This window comes from Myiozetetes cayanensis, unplaced genomic scaffold (genome assembly GCF_022539395.1).
Source record: "Myiozetetes cayanensis isolate MyiCay16 unplaced genomic scaffold, myiCay2020 scf3, whole genome shotgun sequence".
NCBI classification, from domain to species: Eukaryota; Metazoa; Chordata; class Aves; order Passeriformes; family Tyrannidae; genus Myiozetetes; species Myiozetetes cayanensis.
The window spans coordinates 6,240,851-6,264,610 of NW_026087521.1; the positions used below are offsets into that span (position 1 = coordinate 6,240,851).

At 43.1% G+C, this 23,760-nt stretch overlaps 1 protein-coding gene across 5 annotated transcripts; it reads left to right on the forward strand.

Moving 5' to 3' along the window:
• The first annotated feature begins 5,342 nt into the window (after positions 1-5,342).
• OPTN (optineurin) lies at positions 5,343-22,161 on the forward strand. 5 transcript variants are annotated; one of them, XM_050324273.1, is made up of 14 exons: positions 5,343-5,415; positions 6,081-6,266; positions 7,978-8,180; positions 10,293-10,448; positions 11,572-11,648; positions 13,706-13,840; positions 14,962-15,043; positions 16,589-16,704; positions 17,365-17,514; positions 18,472-18,565; positions 19,241-19,399; positions 20,083-20,213; positions 20,952-21,031; positions 21,202-22,161. In XM_050324273.1, exons 2-14 carry the CDS (start codon positions 6,095-6,097, stop codon positions 21,321-21,323), a joined length of 1,677 nt encoding a protein of 558 aa, XP_050180230.1. In that variant the 5' UTR covers positions 5,343-5,415; positions 6,081-6,094; the 3' UTR covers positions 21,324-22,161. The 5 variants fall into 5 exon arrangements, with proteins under 5 accessions (XP_050180230.1, XP_050180226.1, XP_050180227.1 ...); XM_050324269.1 differs by having other exon boundaries at positions 5,380-5,508; XM_050324270.1 differs by having other exon boundaries at positions 5,380-5,508; positions 13,709-13,840.
• Positions 22,162-23,760: the final 1,599 nt, after the last annotated feature.

Below are 23,760 nucleotides of genomic sequence, written 5' to 3' on the forward strand. Positions count from 1 at the left end.
TGGAAAGAGAAAATAAGGACGGTCGTCAGTTTGGCTTTTAGCTTTTCTGCACATTTATCCGTCTTATTTTTGGCATGGCAGCTGTTGAGTGAAATGTACTGCATCCTGAGTCAACAGCAGTACCTGCTGAGTGGTCACAAAGGGAGAAGACAGCCAAACAAGGATCCTATAGTGCCGTGAGTGGCAGTTATTCCGCAGCCATGAGTCAATTCATCTCCTCCGCACTGACAGAGACAAAATCACAAAACCACCAGGCTTCTTCTCTGCAAAAACTCTAAAGCATCTTACTGACAGGCAGAAAATTACATTGTCATCAGAGCTCCTAATGCAGGGCCATGTACCTAGAGGAAATAGCATGGAGTACTTTCCATGGCTCTTTTCTGCTCTTGCTAGACAGAGGATATTTTTGCCAGCTTGACTCAAATCACTAAACTTATTAGAAAAAAAAATTACAGATAATATTTTTGATCAGTGACAGAATGGGTTTGTTTCAAGAAAGAAATCAGAGCTGCTGGTGAGGAATTCCATCAACTTGGTACAATCAAACTGCAACTCACTCGAGGAAGGAAAAACCTGAAAAATAAAACCATGACCTTACAATTTCTCTACATACCATCAGGCTCTGAGTTGGATCATCTAAAAGCTCTGCTAGAGCTTCTTTACTCTTCTATGTCATTGCACAGGGGTGTTATATAATTGCAGTTGTAAAAGAAGTTATCCATTGGGTTGTATGTGGGAGGGAAAGCAGTACACGACACACTGGATTAAACTGTGTAGAATGGGCCAAAAGCAGTTATTTAGAAACATTCTTTGGCACTGCCTTTCCATCATACATCCTGCCCACAGCAGGGTTATCAGACTGAAAACAGGACCTTGGGGCACTTTTTTCCTACTGCTTTATTTCTGTCATCTCTTGACTTCCTGGACTTCAGATTTTATGATTTTTCCTTTGAAGGTAATAACAGTATCAATAGCAAGAGGTTCAATATTGGGCTGATAATCAAAAATCCATGATGATCCCTGATTTACCATATACCATCTGTCAGTGGCAGATAACCATTCAGATCATATATCTGATGTTCTTTGTAGCTGTTTTACTGTAAGTGATAATCTAAGGCCTGACAATGCTTAATGTAAATTTTACCAGCCAGCTCTGAGCCCTCTCCAGGCCATAGTAGCATTTAATTGTTGGAAGAAACAAACACATTTCATTATCTTACTTCTCTCTAGGTTATGGTGACATTCATCACACAGTACTGCTGACTGCAGAAGTTGGATGTGCTTCATAATACCCCCTCTCCCCCACTTAATCTGCTCAAAGCCTGCAAAGAACATATCTTTATGGTGTTTTCAAATTACCTGTCAATTGGAAATTAAGCTTAATCAGCAAATCTGAAGTCACAGCAAACACTGCAGTGTTTACACTGGCAAGAGGCCCAGGTACTAATCAAGGTTAGTAGTTCTTCCACAGACCTGCAGACACTCATGTGGCAGAATAAAGCAAAGCCTCTTTAGGCACCTGAGCTGATCAGAGGAAGCGATCCAGACTGCTATAGTGTACATTCCTTGTGTCCTGAGAGACAAGTCAGTCTTTGGGCTGTGTCTGTACATTATCTATGGGATCCTGGCCAAAACTGGGAGTTTCCCACAGCTACCACAGCAACAGTCAGGAGCAAGAGGGCAATGCTGAGACTGGAAAGATAGGAACAGTAAAGCCAACACAAGAGAGTCAGAGGCAGCATGAGTTCCACACAATGCACAACAGATAGAGAGATGGATAAAACATAAGCCCTGTGTGTATATACGCAGAGATATTCACAGTTCTTTGTACCAAAGCTTTCCCAAGTTCAAGCCTTTGCGCCAGCTTTGGCTGATTCTCAGGATTCAGCTCCTGGACAACTGCAAAAACAGTGTCCAAGCTGCTGGCCCAGGGCCACGTGAAGGTAATTCAGCACAATCCTCCATCATTTCAAACTAAGCTAAACTGAATTATCCCACATTTGCTAGGGAGTAAGGGTGTACACAAAGACTGTTTCCATGGCTCAGCTGCCACAAGGGAATTTCTTAAGTAAGTTGACTGAATCTGAGCCCTCAGACCCAGAGCCAACCAATGTCTAATTGTGCAAACAAATGTTATGGCGTGGTCTGGGGAAAGCTGGACACTTTTAAACCCTTTACTGCCAAATATTTACTATCTGTACAGTAAAGCAGAGATAGATGAGCTACTCCTATCTCAGCCCAGCAGTTCAGACCACTCACCAGGAGAGTTAGAACAGATCTCCTTCCTTCACAGAGCCCACATATTTCACTCCTGTGTGTCACCTGTAACATGCAGAATGAACAAAAAAGATTAATCACATGAGAAACTGTGATGAAAAAACTATCTGAATAAAATAGTTGGGCCCAAACAATTGTTTTATCCATTGTATTCCCACAATGCTGATGTGTAATGGGAGTTTTGTGCAAACACTTTAATCTTCCTTAGACAAAAGCAATTTTTCCTTTTATGTAAATAAACTGAATTGTCTCCCTTTTTTTCTTATTTTTTCACAAGGCCTCTTTGGTTATTTCTCCTTTCCATATGTACAAGGACTCTAATTTTACTTTGGCTTTTAAAAAGCAAACTGTTTCATTCCAATTAGAATCAGATACATCACTTCTGATTCCAGGCAACCCGCCTCCATTTTGCAACTGCAAGAAAAGACTGTTCTCACATTTGGACCTCTTCAAAGAATTGTGAGATACATAGATCTTAGATCTTATTGGCATTGAAATGCTAAACTGCTCCCCCAAAACTTGGGTATTTGCTGTTTAAATAAGATCTATTCCCAAAAATTAATTCTAGGTACTGAACCCAGATGTGGGATTACTGTCTGAACAAACAGTCATCAGAAGTGTAATAAAAGAGCAAATGTTTCTTGAAACTCCTCTGACAAGTAAAACTCAGTTTTCTTTGCTGCACATGCAGTAAGGTCTTGCTGTTTGCAACAGCTTAGCTCAGAGCTCAAATAAAAAGCCATGATAAGCTGCCAGTAATTCTGTTCCTCATTCTCACAGAAGACGCCTTTATCGCCCCTCTAACTCCCAGACACTCCTGTCTAACATCCAGTCACTGATGCAGTGATGGGAGAGGACAGTAACTTGGAGATCACACTCCCTCTAGCAGAGATCTCAGTGCACCTACAAGGAGATGGATTCTGTTCACTAGCAGAGTAAGCAGAAAGCACATGGATTATGGGCTCAGCATGCATAAATCTGCTATCAGACCTGTTCTTTACCACCTAGGTGGTCCCAAATGTTTGCCGGTTTTACTTCTAGAGAGATTTTTAAGCTGCACCCTCCCTGAAGTTTGAATGTTGAAGTCCCTCAGCTGTAAAAGGGCTGTTCACCACCAGCATCTACCCTCCACAATTCATGTCCTTCCCTCATGCTGGGGAGTTCCTGGATGTGATGCTTGGAGGGCAGCCGAGAAGGCTAGTTCATGGCAAGGCACAGTTTCATTAAACAGCAGACAATTCACAACTTCTAGGACATAGCAAATCGATATTTTCAAATCAAAATAGTTCATTTTCAAGCCATGAGGTAATTTAATGAAAGACTGGTATTTTTCTCACGAAAAACTGACATTTTAGCTACAATAGCTTTTTTTCCCATTGTAAAAGAAGGAACCAAAACATCACAGTTGGCTTTATTACTTAAGAACTGCCCTGCTTCCTGATAAGGACAGTCATAAAGCACTGGGACTGTGCAGGATGAACTGCCCCAGCTAACCCCATCCCTGGACTCTGGCATTTAATGGCTTCCAAGGCCAGGTACCACATCACAGGACAGGCATTAATGGGCTACACCCCCAGAGCATGGCAAACTGCAGAGGTCAATAAAGATAAGACGATGCCAGGGAGGCAAGAAACTGGAATCCTTTATTGGACTCACAAGTTCATATTTAAAGGGTTTAGGGTCTACATATTCAACAGGAAATTGTAACTATTACAAACAGAGGGTTTCAAGGGATGACATAAGGGAAAAATCCAGATTAACAAATTTGGGGGCTTAACCTCATGGGGGAAAATCCACTTTATTTCAGGGGATTTTACAGGGGAACAGGTATTCTGGTCTACAGAATGCAAGGATTCAGGGAGCACAAAGGGACAGATAAGGTACAGTAGGTCTTCTGCACAGGTTGGATGAGATGAGGGTGAGGACTCTTCAGCTTGGGCAGGACATGTGATCACATCATGCAAGGAGTCTCTTCACATCCTGCTGCAGGAAAAAATCCACAGGGATGAGGTCAATGACAGAGGGGTTTTCCCAGCTTCTGTAGCCCATGGCCTTTTGCAAAGGCCACTCAAATCTCTCTCTGCAGACATTATATTTTGGGATCCAACAGCAAACCCCACCCTAATTGATTTGATCCTGTGGCAGTAATCACTAAAATGCCCTGGGCAATAACATTCCCTTTCATTTGCCTCATATCTGCCTCTTGATCCCGTCTTTTAGGCCTCATGCCATGAGAAGCCATTCCTCCCCCTGTACTCGGCACTGGTGAGGTCACACCTTGAGTGCTGTGTCCGGTTCTGGACCCCTCGATTTAGGAAAGATAATTGAGGTGCTGGAGTGCATCCAGAGAAGGGCAATGGAGCTGAGAAAGGGTTTGGAATGCATGTCCTATGAGGAGTGGCTGAGGGAGCTGGGGGTGTTTAGCCTGGAAAAAAGGAGGCTCAGGGTTGATCCTATAGCTCTCCACATCTCCCTGGAAGGAGGCTGCTGCTGGGTGGGGATGTGGCTCTTCTCCCAGGCAAACAGTAACAGGATGAGGGAAAGGGGCCTCAGGTTGCACGAGGGGAGATTTAGCTTGGACATTAGGAGGAATTTCCGCACAGAATGGGTGATTAGACATTGGATTGGGCTGCCCAGGGAGTTGGTGGAGACACCATCCCTGGAGGTGTTCAAGGAAAGACTGGACGTGGCACTCAGTGCCCTGCTCTGGTTGACAAGGCAGTGTTCGGTCACAGGTTGGAGTCGATGATCTCAGAGGTCTTTTCCAGCCTAACTGATCCCGTGATTTTGTAATTCATCATCCCTCTTGCTGCCGTTGTCCGATTCCTCGTCTCCTCCAGTCTTCCTCCTTCCGCGGACCCGCAGGACTTTACCCCCTGGCGGGCAATGCCCCCCACACGACTTTGCTGCTCCCGTTCCCGCCGGGCTGGCGAATTCCTGGCTCCGCACGGCGGTGGCCCGGGGGGATGATGCGTAGGGAAGCGAACGCTTCGCGCCCAAGGGCAGGGAGGAGCGGGGCTGGGAAATCCCCTCGGCGTCGGAGAAGGAGGAGGCGGAGGCGGGGACAGCGGGGCGGGCAGTCGCTCCGTCAGCAGAGCCGGGCCGGGCCGGGCCGCCGCCATGGGCGCGCCGTGAGGGGTGAGCGGGCACAGCGTTCCCCGAGGCCAGCCCGGAGCGTGGGGCACGGCGGTGGCCCTGACCGGGCTCGCCCGATGACTCGGCGGATCGGGGGTGGGCCTGCGGGAAGGGAGGGAGGGAGAGAGGAAGGAAGGACAAGCGGGAAAACGCGGGCTTGCGGCTCCCGGAGGCCGAACCGGCACGGGGACGGAGCGGCCGTGCCCGGGCAGCGGCGGGGGCGGGCGCCGCAGCCTCCCGGTAACCCCGCCGGGGTTATGCCGGAGAAGGGGAAAAGGGGGACAAGGAAGCGAAAATGAAAGTTAAAAATCGGCGGAAATGGGATGTGGGCGTGAAAGGCAGTGCCGGGGCGCTGTCAGGGCCGTGCGGGCGGCGGGGAGGGAAGTGGTGAGACTGGAGGTCTCGTTTCGTTCCCAGAGGAATGGGCTCCTGAGGGAGGGTTGGTTAGCCCGAGAGCAGTCTTGGGCGTCCTGTGTTTTAGCCCCGTTGGGGATTAATGTTTTATGGACGCTCATGGATACTCTGGTGTACGAGGTCAGAGGGATTGCAGGTGCCTGTGTGCTGTGACAAGACACGAGGCCTGCTTGTCATAGTACAGTGAATGCATGATCATATTTTCTTCATAACTGAGCAAGAAATTGAGAATTTCCTCTTTGCAAACCTTGTAGTAGCTGCTTCAGAGATGTCCAGCAAGTTGAAGGGCCGTCCTGCTGAAAATGGAGAGCATCCCAAGGGTAAAATGGAAAACGGAGTGGACAGTGGGGCTGCTCCTGCCCTTGGTACCTACTCCCCAGAGGAGATGCTGCAGCAGATGAAAGAACTAATCACTGAGAACAATGAGTTAAAAGGTGAAGGCACGTGTGAGCTGCTCTTGAAATACAAAAGCCCCAAGTCTCATCTGAAGGGTTGTTTTTTTTTTTGTGCTGACTATGAATTCTGTGCTCATTTGGCTGGGTAACGTTTTATCCCTGGGTAGTATTCACTGTATAAAGGACTCTACAAGTGGCCAGTTTGATGGGGCACATAAATAGGATGCTTGATAGGACATATCAGATTGAATCGGTATGGAAGACTAGGGGGAGAACAGCCCAATTACTTGCTTTAGAATATATATATATATATAAAAAATATATATATATACCCACACAGTATAGCATGTATTTTAGGAGGTGAGATGAGGTGAAAAATCTCTTCCTATGATATGCTTTTTGCTCATCAACCTCTAAAAGCTTTTTGGTTTGTGTGGTAGGACTGTTGGCTCCATTACAGACTAACATTTTGCCATAGCTGCATCAGGAGGGGTGGGTACTGCACCTTCTGTACTTCAAAGGGAAGTGATAGCTGTGGCAGGGTCTATCTGGGAGAAACTTAATAGCTTTCCCTGATAATTCCTTATAATGTGAGTCTTTCAGGTGAGATAGATTTGTTTCTGGATCCCAGGAATTTAGGTGTCAGATATTTCTTCCTTTAAATGATTAGAATAAAACCTAAGGGCTCTGGGAGTTTTCCGTGTAAAAGACAGAGGTATCTCACTGTTTATATGACAGCAGAGCATGAAGTCACATATCTCCTCTGTTCTGATTTTACATTAGTGTTTAAATTCCACCTGAATCATTTTGGACCTGCTCCAAGTTCTCTGTCTCATGGATATCTAGAAGGAAAGTTTTTTCTCGAAGTACCTCTGGTATTTTGCTAAAAGGTTCTATATCATATAAGATAATGTTCTGGGACATATTTACAGCTGCTGTAACTCATAACTTGCAGAATCCTTCTCCAGACTACATTTATTTACATAACCTGAAGGATTTATGGGCAGTTTATAATACGACATCAGGACATAATGGAAGTTACCAGAAAATATAAAATATTTTTAAGCAATCAACTTTGAGTTGTTTGCTTTAAAAAAAAACAAACAAGAATGAAATAATTTCATTGACTGCCTCAAAATCTTGTAAGCATGTTGTAATAGCAAGACTGATGTTACTCACTGGCTTTGTTACATATGAGAAAATAACTTGGCTCTAAGTTGTTTGGTGTATTTTTTCAATGCTTGCAATCAAGTCTTAACCAAATGTTCGAGTAGAGCGTTGTTGGCCATATTTGAGACATTTGGTTTGATAGCATCTGTTTCCATGCAGTAATTTACCAGTCTAGGCTGCCTGTTTTCCCTGCCAAGTCTCAGTAGTTTCAGGAGCTCAGTTCAGCAGCTTCATTTGGGCTGATCGTGTAAATAACACACTCAGCAGGATACCAAGTACCTCTCGTGAACAATGCTTCTGACTTGTACTTCTTGGCTTAGGGAAAAGTTGGACAAGAAGTCAGAGAGTGTGGGCATATGATTTCAAGAGAGGATTCAATGCTATTTATTATAGTGCTAAGGGACTATGGGACGCTTAGTTTTGGTTTGGTATTCAAAGTACGCGAGGAGGAGGGTTCACATTTCATACCCAATTATTGCCAACCCATTTGATACTGAGGAATGCTGAGCTCAGTGTAGTGGAAATCTGCTGTTTCACGGGCAGAGCATTAATGTGAATCAATGTCTTGTCTCTGGCTACCATTTAGAAGCCATGAAGTTGCATAACCAAGCTATGAAGGACCGATACGAGGAACTTTCCATCTGGAGAGAGAAGCAGAAGGAAGAACGAGAATTTTATGAGTCGAAGTTTAAGGAGGCGAAGCAGTGCTTGCAGGCCAAGTGCGTTGAAAATGAACAGCTACAGCAACAACTTCAAAGCTTGAAGGGAAGAGAAGAAGGAGCTGAAATGGTGAATAAGGAATTGGTTGGATTGACATGCTTTTGAACTGAAAGTCTGGAGCATTCGCTCTCTTTTATGATTCATCTCACTAGGAGGCTTGGAAATTGGTTAACATCTCCATTTTTATCCTTAACTCTAACTTATTTTATAATGTGAAGCCTCTCAGAGCGTAGTAACAGAAAATTATGCCACACCTGAGATAATTTACATTTTCATTAGCATTTAATAACAATAATAATTAAAATTCTTGACATAAGGAAAAAGAAATTAGCATTTCTTGCTAATTTTTCATTCTTTATTTTGGTTACTCTTGGATATCTCTTGACTTTATCCCTCCCTTTGCTCATTAGATTATCTGTCTCATGATCATTTAATTGCTTTTTGTGTTTGTGTTTCCAGGGAGAAGTTGACAAGTAAACAAAAGAATGACATGCCATCTATTTTTATTATATTAGTCTTCTTTTATGGAATCTCTTTCACTTGAGCTCAGATTAGATCTGTGCTTCTGCTGCCCCATTTGAGTATAACTGAGCTTCCTCCCTCTCTCCGACCTTTGGCTCTGTAACACATCATTTCTAATGCTGCAGGTGGTTGTGTTGCAGCCAGGAAACGTTTTGCAGGTGGTGCTGAAGGCGTCTGTGGGCAAAGCCTCTTTAAACAAAACCTGCTTCGTGTCCCACTTGGTCATGTGAGAAGTTATTTAATAAGAAGTTCCACACAGAGACAAATTGATGTGTCCTGGTACCTCCAGGAGCCATGTGGATTCTGTGTTGCTTGATGAAGGATGAGTGTATTAGGCTTTTTCTTAACAAAGTCACTATTAGACTCTCTTTTCCTCTCCTGACTTTTTTGTGGAGCTCTGTAAGAAATGTTTCAGCATGTAATTCAAAATTGGCCAATGAGCTGAGAAGTTACAAGGCGGGGAGAAAGTCGTGTTTGAATAGTGTGGTTGTGTAAGTATCACTTGCACAACCTTTACAGGCTGAAGGTTGTGTTTCAGGATTGTCAGGTAAACTCAGGATTTCATAAATCTGGAATATGTTTTTGAGGGGAAGTAGGGGATTTATTCTCCTTTTATCTGTTGTAGAAGTTCTTTGAATACTAAAAGCAGGTTATTGCCAGAGTTTTCCAACCTGCTTGAAAATAATCTCTCTCCTTCACTGGAGCTGGCTCTTGATCGAATCCTCTTACAGCATAAGCACAAAATTATAGGCAGCAGCAAGTCAGGAGGTAGGGTGAGCATAGAGAGTCTGGAGATTTGGCATAATCATAGGTGAGAAGGCAATTCAGACTCCAGGAATTGTCCAGAATTTACACAGATGGTATGTGGTGTAACAAAGGTGTTATCAGGAGGTGGAAGGCTCAGATTGCAAAAATGAGACAGAAAAAAACTCACAGGGAAAGTTTCATAATGGGGAGAGGCATTTAAAAGAGAGGAAAAAAATGAGTCTTGCTTGTTATGTAGAGGTTTAAGTAAGGGTTTTGAGGATCCTGGGGAAAGGGAAGAGGAAGAAGGTAAAGGAGACAGTCATGATTGGAAGGAGCAATTAAGTTTGGGGAGAATCTCTGAGGAAGAGAGACTTTATGGAAGGGATCCAAGACTGTGTGAAGGTCAGGGAGAGATGGGGTACAGAGAAGTTGTATGATGGGGAAAGACTGAAGATGGGGGGTGTGTGTGTGTGTGTGTGTGTGTGTGTGTGTGTGTGTGTGTAAAGCTCCTGGCCCTCAGGTCTTTTCTCCCTAGAATCTTGGTTTGGGAGAAGAGTAATAAGGATGTGGGTGAAAAAAATACAGCAATTCTGGACAATAATTCTGTATGTTGGCTGATACCTTACGTGGTAGTGAGAGGCATAGATTTAGGGAAAAAATTACATCCTAATTATCTGTGCATTTGGACAACCAGTCTCATGTTTTCCAGAAGCACAATAGCCCAGTGTTGGATTAATTTGTTTTCACAATTTAGACTTCCTGCTGTTTGGAGAACCAAAACATGTGTACAATGGGCTTTTCCAGGCAAGCCTAAACAGAGAAGGAGGGATACAGGGCACTGTTGTGTTCAGACTCTGTGCTGCTTGGCTGTTGTTCCCCTTTGGTTGGCTGATGCAGGGTTTGTTTATCCAGGAGGGCTGCGTGGCTCTTGAGAAGGAAGTGAGGAACCTGAAATCCCAGGTGCAGCGGCTCCAGGCTGAGAAGGCAGATCTGGTTGCCATCATTTCAGAGCTGCAAGTCAAGCTGAACGTGTCAGCAGAGGATTCCTTTGTGGAGATTGGGATGCACGTAAGTAAAGGAGATAAAAAGAACACAGTAACCTGCAGCCAGGTACCCACCTAAACGATTCCATGATTCCTTGGTTTCTTAGATTGCCTGCCATGGAGCACTTGTGTGTTACAAGATGTAGTGATAAAGGACTTGGAACTTACTTTTGAGCTTTCACTTTAATGCTCAAAGTAAATTAATTTCATAGGCAGTGCCTCTATTGCACTAAAAATATACTCTGGAAAAAACAACCATGGTCCATCAGATGGCTTCAGACTAGTTAAGAATGTTAAGTCTTGTCTTAGTTGGAATTTCTGGGAACATCAATACTATGTTTTGTTAAGGGGCAATACCTTTGCATAGACAGGGACATTTTCTTCTGAGAATGGAGCTCTCTTTCTGCTGGCAGACATGTAGGGATGGAGGCAAACAAAACTAAGTGCAAAACTGTAGAGTATTCCCTAGAGGCACAAAAATGTGTACTTTTTCTACTATTCTTGTGTCTGAAAAATCTTCACAGGCAAACTGTGAAATGTGAAAATGCAAGCTTCTGCTATCCCTATAACCCCCACATCCCCTTTCTGGAAAGGAGGCATGCAACAAGAAATTAAAAGAATTTAATTAAAATTTGTTTGGAGTTGTCAGAGAAAACTTCCGACTGCAGGAAACCTTCAGGGATGTATTCATTGTGTTGGTTTTTTTTTGCTAGATGAATTCTCCTTTGGGCTACAAAGATCAAGGAGTGAGATTTGTAGTGGGAAAGAAGAGTGGTTCTTTTAGGAGACAGCAGAATGATTTTTAGGCTTAGATTTAAATCACCTGCAGTGATGTTGGTTGTGTGGTGCCCAGTCATCTTTATAGGGGAGAGTGGCCATGGAAGTTGCTGATGAAAGGACAAGAGTAAATCTCATTATTTTGCCTCTTCTCTAATCAGTCCAGAAGAGATTAAGGGAAAGGCATGTGAAGTATTTTGAGTGAAGAATCTCCAAACATGAAGATGATCCGTAGGAGTTTTGTTTTTTATTTATCTGTATTGCTATGATAGTAGTTTTCCCTGTTTTTCTTCCTTCCTTAACTCAAACAAATGAAACTCTGCCCTGCTTAGTCCAAATACCAAGCTAATAATGTTTTTTTTCTTTCCTAGGAAGGAGAAATAAATAGAACTGCAAAGGAACATCAAGAGAATAGTGGTGAAACAACTGGGAACGTTGCTGTCTACATGTACGTAGGTCCCTGTGTGATGTGTGTGATTCAGAATTCTCCAATATGTTTTATTGTCAGTGTGAGGGAACTTCTTTCTGTGAGGAATGAACTAGAATATTCAATTTTTCTGTGGTTTTGCATCCCTCCATTGCAGTAGTCTTCCTGCCATGTTGGAAAGACGCTCAGTTCTCTGACATTTTTCCTCCCAGCTTTCACCAGCTGACAAGAGGGAGTGCACATTCTGGCCAGTTGGCCAGGCATTTATGGACATGCTGACTTGCCAACTCTTTGGGCCTTTTAGGCAGGCCAGACAGAAAAGGTAAAGAGAGAGAGGCTGCAGGGACTCACTCCCTCCTAGCCTTTGGAGACCATCTTAGAGTATCTGTGCTCTACCCAATTATACTGATGTTGGTGAGAGTCAGAGGTCTTGCAGTCTTTCAGATCTGGACCTGTCTGTCGTGTTTGTCTGTGCTTGGTATGAAGTGTATCATGATGGGGTAGGCTGACAGTGCAAGAGTCATTGCTTTTCAGGTTACTGGGATTAGGATACCAGCATTTTGTTTAGGTTACTCCTCAAAATTTGATCTTTACATCAGCTCGAGGAAACAAGGGACTTTCTTGCCCCTGGCTGAACCTTTACTCCTTGTGGACATAGACATCTGATACTGTTAAACTTTCCATCTTGGATACTGCCCAGTTTAGCAGCCAAACGATTTTGGCTGAACTCTCGGACTTACTTTGTGCCTTTGCTTTTGAAAGGGAAGGATATGGAAAGCTCTAAGGACACAGCAGGCCAGAAAGCTGTGCTCCATGCACAAGTTGTCACTCCTTACATCAGCAAGGAAGAACAGTGTAATGACATAGAAATTTGGCCCTCAGCATGCAGTTAAGAAGTTGAAGGGGGAGGGGAGAAAAAAGGTGTTACAGTTGTGGATGAAACTGAGAGAGCTGCTGACCACAGACCAGGCTGCAAGTATGAAGCTTGTTGTTAGTGGTGGCTTGTGAGAACACTTATTATGTATGAGAAGACATTCCCTGCAGGACTTGCTTACCTTTGGATGAGAATCTGACCCATATCTACAAGAACAGGGGGTATACATACCTCTTAAAATATTTCCAGTGTCACCACGTGTCTTTGTCCAGCTCTGAAACCTTAGACTGGTGCTGTTAACACCTTCAGAGAAATGTGATCCACTCAGGATGGGTTTATTTCTGTAAGAGTAGAACTGCACTAAAAATCCCCTGATAAAAGTTATTTACTTAAAATATCCTGGCTGAACACTTTCTCTGGGGGTATTGAATTTTGCTCACCAAAGATTTCCAGCTCTGAGGAGCACAGAGAAGACTCTGCTTTGCTTTCTGTTGTGAACTACAAAAGCAAAGTGTTAACCACATGCTGTTTTACAGCTGTGCTGCTAAAATGTACAGAGTGAACATCCTGCCTATCTTACCATATAGTTGGGGGATTTTGACTGTCTGTCTAGATGGACATAAAAATGGAAGTAATAGTGTTTTATCACGTACCCTATTTTTCAGAGTTCTGTGTTTACTCTGGTTCACTCTACACTAGCATAATGTAATTTTGAAAAGAGCTATAGGATGTGAGGGAAGTGAAACAGTAAAGATGTTTTTTTCTGAGAAAGAAAGTGATGACCATTTTTAGTGGAAGATGCTTTCTTTTTCTGAAAGGGAGTGAGACGGAGATAAGAAACCTTCCACGTTTTATTGGGAAAAAATGTTATTTCTAGGAACAGACAGCAGCACTTTGCAGAAAGGGCTGCAAAATAGGCCAGAATAAGTGCATTGGGGTTTGTATTGTCGTGACTGCTTTTGCTCTCCTTGCTTAAGGACTGAATTGTTCCCTCAGCTGGAGGGCAACTGTCTGAGTCCTTTATTTGCACACACAGTGGCTGTGGCTGGTGCTCTTGGTTCTTGGGAATTGGGAATGAACCCTTTCCTCAGAGCACTGGTTTTCATCACTGTGAAATGGTGACATCTCAGATTGGATCCCAGGGATAAAGGAATGCTCTGGTAAAGTTGTGGCTGTTGTTATTTACATCTGGTTTGATTTGAAGCAGGAGCAGATCTGCAGATGAATCTAAGAATTTGGAGTCCGAGGAGCTAACTGTGAGCCAGCTGCTGTGCTCCCTTAGAAATGAAACTCAGAAGAGGGAAAAACTTGAGAAGGAGCTACAGGATCACAGAGAGAGGTATGAAGTAGGTGCACTGTAACATTTAAAGCTGTTTTCTTTCAGGGCTGCTGCAGTTACCAAGCCTCTGGCTGATCAAAGTGTAAATAACAGTGTGACTTGGATGGGGAATTTCCTGAGCACTCAGCAGTAATAACTTAATATTGTGGTAGTTCTTACAGAGGTAAACCACAGGCTCTCTTCCATGAGCAAAAGAATTTCTGTTTTATTTTTATTTCCTATAGTATCACAGTTCAAAAAAAATTTACTTATTGCCTCTTGGGTTTGAACTTTCCCCAGGTTACGTCAGAATTATATGATGACTAGTTGAGGATGTTCTCTCCACATTTCTCCATAGTTATTTGGTTTTGTATGAATCATCACTATAACTAAAACAGGGATCACGGTCCTCTTCGTGATACTGGCAGGCTACATTTAGCAGTGTGTGAGCTTGCAAAAGCTCCTTAGAAATGTCTATAAGTAAGTTTAATTCCAAATTTGTTTAAGGGAGAAAGTTGTCCCAGTGAGATCTGCATGAGGGTCTGTCTCAGCTCAGTTATATCAGCACAACTGCTCAGGGGTGGCAAATTGCCCAGGCAGTAGTTGTTCCAGATCTCCACTTCACAGAGACAGAGTAAGACTTCCTGGACATTATCTACGATGAAAGGTTGGTGTCACAGTAATTGATTCTACGTGGTCTTCCTAGAAGAGGTAATGAGCCATAACCAGGCGATTCTTAGAAACCTCAACCTCTGAAAATACCACAGGAAAACAGAGGCAGTGTTAATCACTGGATTCGGCAAAAAGACTGAATCCAGTCCAACAAACTCATTTCCAAAGGGTTGGCAGTTTTGGACCGTACCAAAGATTGATCCCTTTGGACAGAATGTCAGTGCCCTTCACCACACCTGCAGACTTACACATCCATTTTAATTAACTGTGCATGCTCAGTGTCCCGTGTTCCTCAGGAACCCCCATGGCTGTGCAGACTTTCCTGCATGTCTGTGCTTTCCATTCTGCCTCGCATCTGTGGCTGTGATGTTAGAAAGAGAGCACATCACATGCATGAAATCCTTGAATAGTCACAATCTCACCTTAAACATGGGCCAAATCCATCATTGTTGATTTCTTCTGTTTTCCAGACTGTCAAAGCTGGAGAAGAAAATCAGCAACTGCCTGGAGAGTGGGACACAAACTGAACAGGGGGAAGAGACTTCAGAGGCTGTAAGTACCTGTCCTCCTGAGCCACGATTTAACAACATGCAGCTGACTTGTTGAGGTCTGCAACCTCAGGGCCTAGATTTCCACTTGCATTCAGGGAGCAAGGGGCAATTATCCTGCACAGGGAATGGAAGTGAACTTTGAGCTCTCCAATATGTAGCTTACACCAGCCAGAGGGGTGAGATTGATGGCTGAGAATGAGGGAGGCATGGCATAACTGCAGGTATACCTCATTACCCTGGCCATGCCCAGCAAACAGAGAGGGATGCAGACACTTCTAGCTCCAGAAAGCATCCAGATTGGGTGAATTTCTTGGCTACTGCCTGGGTCAGCTTTTGGATCAGAATCCTATGACAGTGTACTTTAAAACAGACTTTAAATATGGAGCTCACATGGCACCTGGTTTAGGTTTTTTTGTGTTATTAGTGGGATGTATTGCAATGGTGGGGCATAACTGTCTTGGATTGAGACATGGTTTCAGGCAAAACCCAGTCCTCATGTTTTAAAGTAAGGGTTTGAAAGGATATTGGGGTTGGGATTCAGCTCTAGAGTCAGACACCTAAATGTATGTGCTTGCAGCTGTAACCTCTCTGCGTGAGGTGAGCGTGCAATGCCCCATAGCCATGGAATCCATTCTGGTTCAGTGCATCTGCATAATACAGGCAACTGAGATGCTTGTATGTGAGGTAGTGTGGGTTATCTGAGGGGGTATATGCTGTGGGATCTGCTGGAGACCTGTGCTCTGCTGAAGGCCAAGACAAGTATTTTGGGCCAGGGCTGGATTGGTTAAATGCGTCCAGTTTGCAGTCAGGCCAAGAGATGCCCTTTCTAGGGAAAGCAAATGATGTCTCTGTTAGTTCTTTCCAGTGTTCTTATCTCAGCTTTGCCTGAGTTACAGCCTGAGCCAGATGCTCCTCATGGCAGTGCTGATACTGAGGTCAGCACTCATGTGCTTGTGATGGCAGCTGATTCCATGTGTGCTGCTGGGGTTCTGCAGAGGCTCTGGTCAGCAGAGCTCATGTTACTTTCCCCTGTTGTAAAATGTAGATCTCTATTGGAACTATGGGGGGTGTGCAGTGTGGACTTTATTTTGAGGGATCTACATTTGAAGACATCCTGGGAGAGAGGGAGAAGTTTTTCAAACCTGTTTTCTCTCTGTGTGGAGAGTGAGGAGTGGCTGGGCAAGAAGAGGCTAGAGCTCATCCTCTGCCAGACAGCAGCTGGATGCTCAGGCAGGTCCCCTGAGATCAGTCATTTGAAAGCACCACTGCAGTTACCACTCTGCCCTGCCTGGGAGGCTGTTTGTTGTCTTTGAGTTACCTGGAATTTATGAAAGGGTTAAGTCAAAATGGGATTCTGCCATATTTAGGAATAATTGTGGAGCCCTGTAGTTGGACTTTATTACTGAGTACAGAGTGTAGTGGTGCAGACTGACTTAGGCTGTTTTCTCTAGAGAAAGTTTGACAACTTCCTGCTTAGATTTCTTAGCCTGCAGCTTTGCTGTCTTGAATCGTCCATATGAAATTTTCCTAATTTTTTCTCTGAAAGGTTGGCAGTGAAGTAGAAGCCCTGAATTTGCAAGTTTGTGCTTTGTTTAAGGAGCTTCAGGAAGCCCATGAGAAGTTAAAAGAGGCAGAGCTGATTCAGAAGAAACTTCAAGAAAAGTAAGGTTCAGAAGAACAAAAGTTCTGTCGTGGCACTCAGTACATATTTGTGAGACAACACCCACTTTGGGAAACTCACCAGCTCTAAAATATCAACTTAAATGTCTGTTTCATAGAAATACTCTAAAAGATTCCTCTTTCTTTGTAAGTGGAGATGAAAGTACAGAAACACAGCAATTGCCAGAAAATCTGAGCTGCCAACCTAGTTCCACAAATAGGACCTTGGTGCCTTGAAATATACAATTTGGGTTTTAACCTTTTATGATGTCAAGGCAAATCTTTTCCTGTTCACCACTTCACATAATCAATTCCTGTTCTGGCTTTCGGGGAAGAAGGCAAGGGACCTGCTTATGACCTTTCTCACATGAACTGTTTGGACTTTTGAAGACCAATTGTGTAGGTTATAAAAGTGGTTACAAGGCTCTCACTTTAGTTGCTTTCTGTCAAATTCCAGTTTTATGAGATTTATTGTAATAAGAAAGTAAGTGTTAGTTTCAGCAGCTTTGTTTTCTGCTGGTTGTGTACAGATGGATTTTTGTCTTTCCGTGTTCTTCATCAAAATAAGCCTTTAAAGTGAACCACTCAAGGGTTCTTTTTCTGTATGCCTTGTGTGCCAAACTCAGAACAGGAGGGATCAACCTGTTTTCCTTGTTCTATCAGGTGCCAAGCACTGGAAAGAAAAAGCTTGTCTGCTGCCTCAGAATTGGAGGAGAAGCAGCAGCTAATATACACTGTCAAGAAGCTGGAACTTCAGGTGGAGAGCATGCAGTCAGAGGTCAAGCTGGAACAAGCCAAGACACATGAAGAAAAGTGAGTGTGACTTGGTTTTGTATTCCAGGAAGGTAGGAAAGTCCAAGGGAGCCTGGCCAGAGAGGAATTGAGTTGAAAATACTGCAGTTGTGTTCTGCAGCCTTTGAAACTGTGTTATGTTTGTAGCCTATGAACTAGAAGACTGTAGTCTCTTATCTACTGAACCCCTCACTGAGGAATACTTGAGCTGTCAGCTCGGACTTTTATCTTCCTTTAATCACAAAGTCAAAGGTGGAATAGAGCAGGGTATAACATACAGGTAGAGGAAGCAGAGGAGTGACAACAGCTGTGCCACTCACTAGCAGGGGTAAATGGGGACACATCTTGGAGGGCAGGGACAAGTCAGGTGATGACAGTGCTGGGAAAGTGACATTAATGAAAAGGTCTGTGGTTACTACAGTATGTTTGCAGTAGGAGAGACAAGTGTGCAGTGAAGCTGAGGTAAAGAGACTCACTGTTTGCCTTGGCTCCCCACTCCCTTTCATGTGCAGTCCATGTTAAGGAGTGTGAAAGTGTCAGTCCAGGCTGTTCAGAGAGGCTGAACTTCCCGAAGGACATGTTTTCAGCTGCTGGAGAAGTTGCTCCTTATCTCTGGAGTCTGTGTCTGGTTCTCCTCCTGGTTAATTCTCCTGCACTCTGAGTCAAGACTTGGATTCCTTCCCAAGAGAGGTGTTAACATTTTGAACAGAATTTGTGAGCTTGGTTTAAAAATACTGGATGATGAATTCTTCAATATGAAATGCAGACGATCAGTAAGGACGTATGTTCACACTCAATCCACAGATAGAGCAGCACACAATTCATTGGAAGAGAGATGTTGAGACATGGAACATGATTTTTTTGTCATCAGAAATACAGATTGATTTGCAAGGAACTGGGGTGGCCTTTTTCTAACATTATTTAAATTTCAAAGAATTAAGTGTTTCAAACTTTCACCTCCTTTCTTGTCTTAAACAGATCAAGATACAATACCCTGCAGGATTCGTACAGCAAACTCCTTCCTCAACTCACTGAGGCAATGAAACAAATCGATGAAATGAAACTCAAAGAGGTAAACTCATCACAAGAAGAAATCATAATTTATTAGAGGGTAGCGGGAAGGGATGGGAGAATCTATCCAAGATCACATTTGGGCAGGAACCAATTGGCATCTCTTCTACATAATAACATGCAACATAGCAGAGCTGCTCTGCTAAACACAGATCCTGTGCTGTCAGTTAGAGAAAACTTTATCCACACATCAGTAACTTCATGGTGTTTTCCAGGTAAGGTCAAACCTGCAGTGCAGTACAGAGTCCAGTCCTTAGGGAGCAGTGATAAACAAAGGTACTTCAGTGTTCCTGCAGTGTTGTCTGTAAGTGTAGGAAGGTAGATCTCTAAAACATTTTTGCATTCTTAAATAGAATGCCTGCCACAGTGGGGTCTTGTTCATAACTGAAGCTCCGTGGAAGTGCCAGGTTCTTCTGTATAATTTTGGAAACTAGGAAAAAACAGCCTTTGCAGTGTCCATTAGGGAGTTCTGTTTTAACTTGATACAATGCAATTTGAAAGCTCATAGCTAATCTTTAAGATAAAATATCAGTCACCACCGCTGTCTTAGTCCAAGTTCCTTTGATAGCCTAAAAAATTGGAAGTTTTTCAAGGGCAGGAGGAGGAAGAAGCAAACTTGCACTTTGAGCAGGGTCGTATTTGGAATTCACCTCATAATCAGAGTTGTTCTTTGCAGCTGGACAGAGTGGATAAAGCTGTGGTGGAACAACTGAAAGCAAAGGTGGAGTTGGCAGAACAAGCCCTTGCTGCAAAGCAGCTCCAGATAGATGAAATGAAGCAGATAATTGCTAAGCAAGAGGAGGACCTTGAAACCATGTCTGTGCTCCGTGCTCAGGTATCAGCTCTTCAGAAACTGGCTACTTCCCCCACCCAATATTCAGAAACCAAGAGGTGTTTAGTGACTTACTCTGGAATACTGAATACATTTCCTCAACTCCAAAGCATAATTCACTTACTTGGCCTGCCTCGCAGATACCTGCAGAGCTGTTACCACCATATCCTAGGGCTCTGTAGGAGGAACTGAATGCTGGAGTCTGGCACAACAAACAGAATTTGGGAATAGATGTGTATTTAAAACCACTAGCTTAAGAATCACTGCATGTGTTTTAGGATGATTTCACTCAGACCAGCTTGTGTTAATAGTGACTAAAAAGGAGTTGCTTCACATTTAAGGCACAGAACTGGCACCTGGGCCCGGTTCCACTCTCTGTGCTACAGATTTGTCATTGTCACTGGTTGAATCACGTCCTCACTGCCTGTCTGGGCCTCATTTCTGCCTCTGTACAGCAGAGGCAATAGCAGTGTCCCAGGTAAGACACTTGAAGTATCTTGTACAGAATCCAGGAACTGTTGAGTCTTCTTCACCTTGTGACTAGTGCAGGTCTCGGCTTTGCAGCGTGTGGGTGTCTTGAGTAGATGCAGGCTATGACACAGATTTGTGATTTTGATATATATTATGTATGTATATGGTTCAATCGAAGTTAGAGATTCTCAGCATGATTCCATTTCTCTGATCAGATGGAGGTTTATTGTTCTGATTTCCATGCTGAGAGGGCAGCAAGAGAGAAGATCCACGAGGAGAAGGAGCAGTTGGCTGTCCAGCTGGCATACCTGCTAAAGGAGCAGCAAAACCTTGAAGATCTTGGCCGGTGAGAACAGACTTTGGCTGAGCTGCCTTTGGACTGTCCTGTTATTCTGTGTACTGGAGTTTACCAACGTGGTTTTGATAGCATCTCAGTAGAAAGGCAAATGACTTTGCAGACATTTCTTGCTTAATTTGAATTTTAAAAGAGGAGAAAAATGAATTGTCTGACTTCTTACTTTAATTTTGTAGTAGAATCTCTGTAAGGTGTGTTAGTTCTTAGTTGGGTGCCTTAGCAAGTTTTCACTTAGGATGATTCGTGCTTGCTAAATTCTCCCTGCTGATTCATGTGAGTTTCTTGCATTCTGGCCTCAATTTTAGCAGTGAGTTTGCAGCTAATCTTGCTGCTTGTGTGCCAGGGATGTCTGCTGCTTCTCGAGGTGGCAGTGGTAAGTGAATACACAGTTTCAAGTCCTGTGATACTTGAATCAAGTTACATTTCACATTACTGATGTACTGAGCCCTTTTTCTGGTATAACTTGCTTTTCTGCTTTAATCAAATTTGTAGTTTGCCCTGAATATCTGGGAGTCCTTGGAGTTTTCCAGAGGGATGTGCCCTAGATTCCTAGCTGTCCACATCCTGCTGGTATCAGTTGCATGACCCTGATTTCAGCTGGACCCTGGCGTGATCTCACAAAGCAGCGACATTTCTAGGTCCTGTTTCTGAGCAGCAGTTGAGAACTAAATGCATGACCAGCTGACATGAGTCTATTTTCAGAGGCCTTGCCTTATTTATTCTCCACAGAAACTCTTTGGCAGAGATGCAGAATCGCCACGGAGCCAGAGTGCCAGATCGGGAACAGTCGCCTCGCCTTGTCCAAAGAGGTACTGTGAGCACCTTCTCCAGTTCACGGGGCCAAGCCCTGCTGTGTTCAGGTTAAACCAGCTTTGCTTGGCTGCAGGCAGCTTCCCTGTGGCTGTTCTGGAAACTGGGTAGCTGGAGAGAGCAAAATCAGGTGGTATAACAGGTAATCATTTATCTTCTCTGCTTGCAGGAACTGGTAGTCAAGACTGGCCAGAGCAGCGGAATATCTCAATATATTCATGTCCCAAATGTGAAGAAATTTTACCTGATTTGGACACACTGCAGATTCACGTTATGGACTGCATTAATTGAGTGATGCCCTCCATTTCTTCATCTTCTGGAATTTCACCTGCCAAACACTTTGGGGTTTTTTTTCCTTCTTGCTCAAATAATGTTCAATTCTATATCCTATGAAGGAGGTTTTCAGGGTTTTCTCATTAATTCAGTGGGAAAACGGTAAAACTCTTCCCCTGCCCTGTAGTCACTAATCTTGTTGTAATCTGCTTTAGGGAAAGAATTTTCATCGGTTAACAACATGGATGTGCTACAGAACCCGCAGTGTGTCTGCTGCTGTGAAACCTTTCAGGAACATTCCCCTGAAGTGCTCTGCCCTGTGGCTGCCCTGCAGAACGGGGCTGGCTCACTGAATTCAGAAGAGAGGTGGGATATTTGCTGATCAACTCTTAAGAACAGTGAGCCTGTTCATCTCTCATATATTATATATCAGGAAAGTAATATATGAAAAAGCTGTTTGGGAAGCTTTCAGCAAAATGGAGTAGTGCTGTATTCATCAAGCATTTGAAGTGAACCCTGCTCTTTCTCCAGATGGCAGTTTTATTGCTGCCCTTGTGACCATACTAATCTGATGTTAAATTTTTGATGGCTTATGTAACTTCTTGCTTTAGCCAGATGTGGGTAAGGTTTAAAACAGATCATTTAGGTCTGAAACATGTAGCTCCTGATGTACTCAAGTCACTTGGTTTTATAGAACTCTTAATTTTTAAGGTGTTGTCTTGACTTTTGTTTATTATAATAAAATAATTTGAACCTGTACAGTATTGTGGTAGAAAGCGCTGAGATGGATGTATCCTAATTTAAAAAATTATAATGGGTTTTCACATCCCGAAATAAATCTATAACAGTTATAAAATTATCTATGCCTGTGAATACTTTGGAGGCTGAAACAGGACTGCAAATGCAGGATTGCAAAAAATTTTTATCCTTTTCCTTCACTGTTTAAAACTGAATTTCGAGAAGCAAATATGCCTGGACTCATTACAATCCAGTAGTTTAATCTGTGCCCTCTTGTTCTGTGGTAGGTTTGTTGGGGTCACTGAGAGGCAACACTCCACTTCCTTCTGAGTGCCAAAATCCTGAGCTGGGTGTTCAGAAGGAGCAGGGTAGGATGGGCACACAACCTGAACATGAAAACTCAACATTTTAATATCATTTTATTACTTCTTAACAAGAGTTTTAGTCCTAAAATCTGGTGTTTCTGTTTTCCACGTGCACCAGAAATGGAGACAGCAGTTGCCACTGCTGTGCTGCAAAGGGACCTCTGGAGGTCACCTAGTCAGACCTCCCTGCTCAAGCAGAGTCATCCTGGAGCAGGGTGCTCAGGATTGTGTCCAGGTGGCTTTTGAATATCTCCAGGGAAGGAGATTCCACAACCTCTCTGGGTAAGCACTTCCAGTGTTCAGAATTTGTGTGTGACAAATTCTGTCAGCCCACTTCCATAAATGAGTGCTGCTTCAAATGGTGCTGTGGATGAAGATCTGAATCACAGAGCAGAAAACAAGCTGAACAAATCTATAACGGAATTAGAAATTAAAAGTTTGGTGAGTTAATATTTTAGTCATTATTTTGCTTCAAACCTGAAATAGAAACTACTCTAGAGCTGATTAATTCAAAACAAAGGCCTCAATAGTGTAAAATTTATGTTTTGCTCTCAACAGATGAATATTATTAAAATATACACAACAAAAATACCTGTTTCTTGAGCCCAAAAAACCTTCCTTCAGCATATTTTTCATGTCATACTGTCAGTGAATTCTCAGCTACCAATACCTGGAGGAACAATCCCTTTTTTCCATTGTAATTAAAGTGATTTTTTTTTTTATTTTACTCGTCGTCACTGTTGTTCTAATTATCTCTTGTAGACTCTGGATTCTTATTTTCTCTTACAGCTCATATATAGCTTCATCCATAATTTCAGGTAAAGCAAGAGCAGACTAAAATCTTTTGTGAAGAGATATTCATCAGCCTCCTTGCAACCTTCTTCATCAATTACAAGCACTCCCAGCAGATGCAATATTTTATTGGCTTTTAATTGGTTCCTTGTGACAGTAGGATTTATGGGCTTTTTTACCCTGACTCCAGTTTTATTATGGAAGCTTTGTGACAGTTATGGATTCTTCAGTGATCCAAAACCTGATGGAAATGCTACTGGGCCAAAAGCAAACTAATAGAATGATAATAGAGCTGATTTAATCTGAGGAGCATTCACCTTAATGAAAACACAGAAAATCCACGTGAAAGGCCAAAGGAGGAATTACTTATGCATTCATTGAGTCAAAATTTAAAATTTTAAGAGGTTTCAGAAGGAGAGGGGACCTTAGCACAGGAATAGTAACAGGAAAACATGGGCATTAGCTGAAGTAGGTCTTCAGAGGAAGATAATATAGTAGGTCTATAGTACAAATCAGCAGGGACAAGGAACTCCAAAGGATAAAATCCCAATACACTGAGA

What these genes read in the sequence shown, in the direction of transcription:
- OPTN (XM_050324269.1), top strand. An exon ending in GAGAAGAAGGAGCTGAAATG is followed by an intron (nt 8,181 to 10,292) that starts GTGAATAAGGAA and finishes TTGTTTATCCAG; the next exon opens with GAGGGCTGCGTGGCTCTTGA. An exon ending in CTACAGGATCACAGAGAGAG is followed by an intron (nt 13,841 to 14,961) that starts GTATGAAGTAGG and finishes TCTGTTTTCCAG; the next exon opens with ACTGTCAAAGCTGGAGAAGA.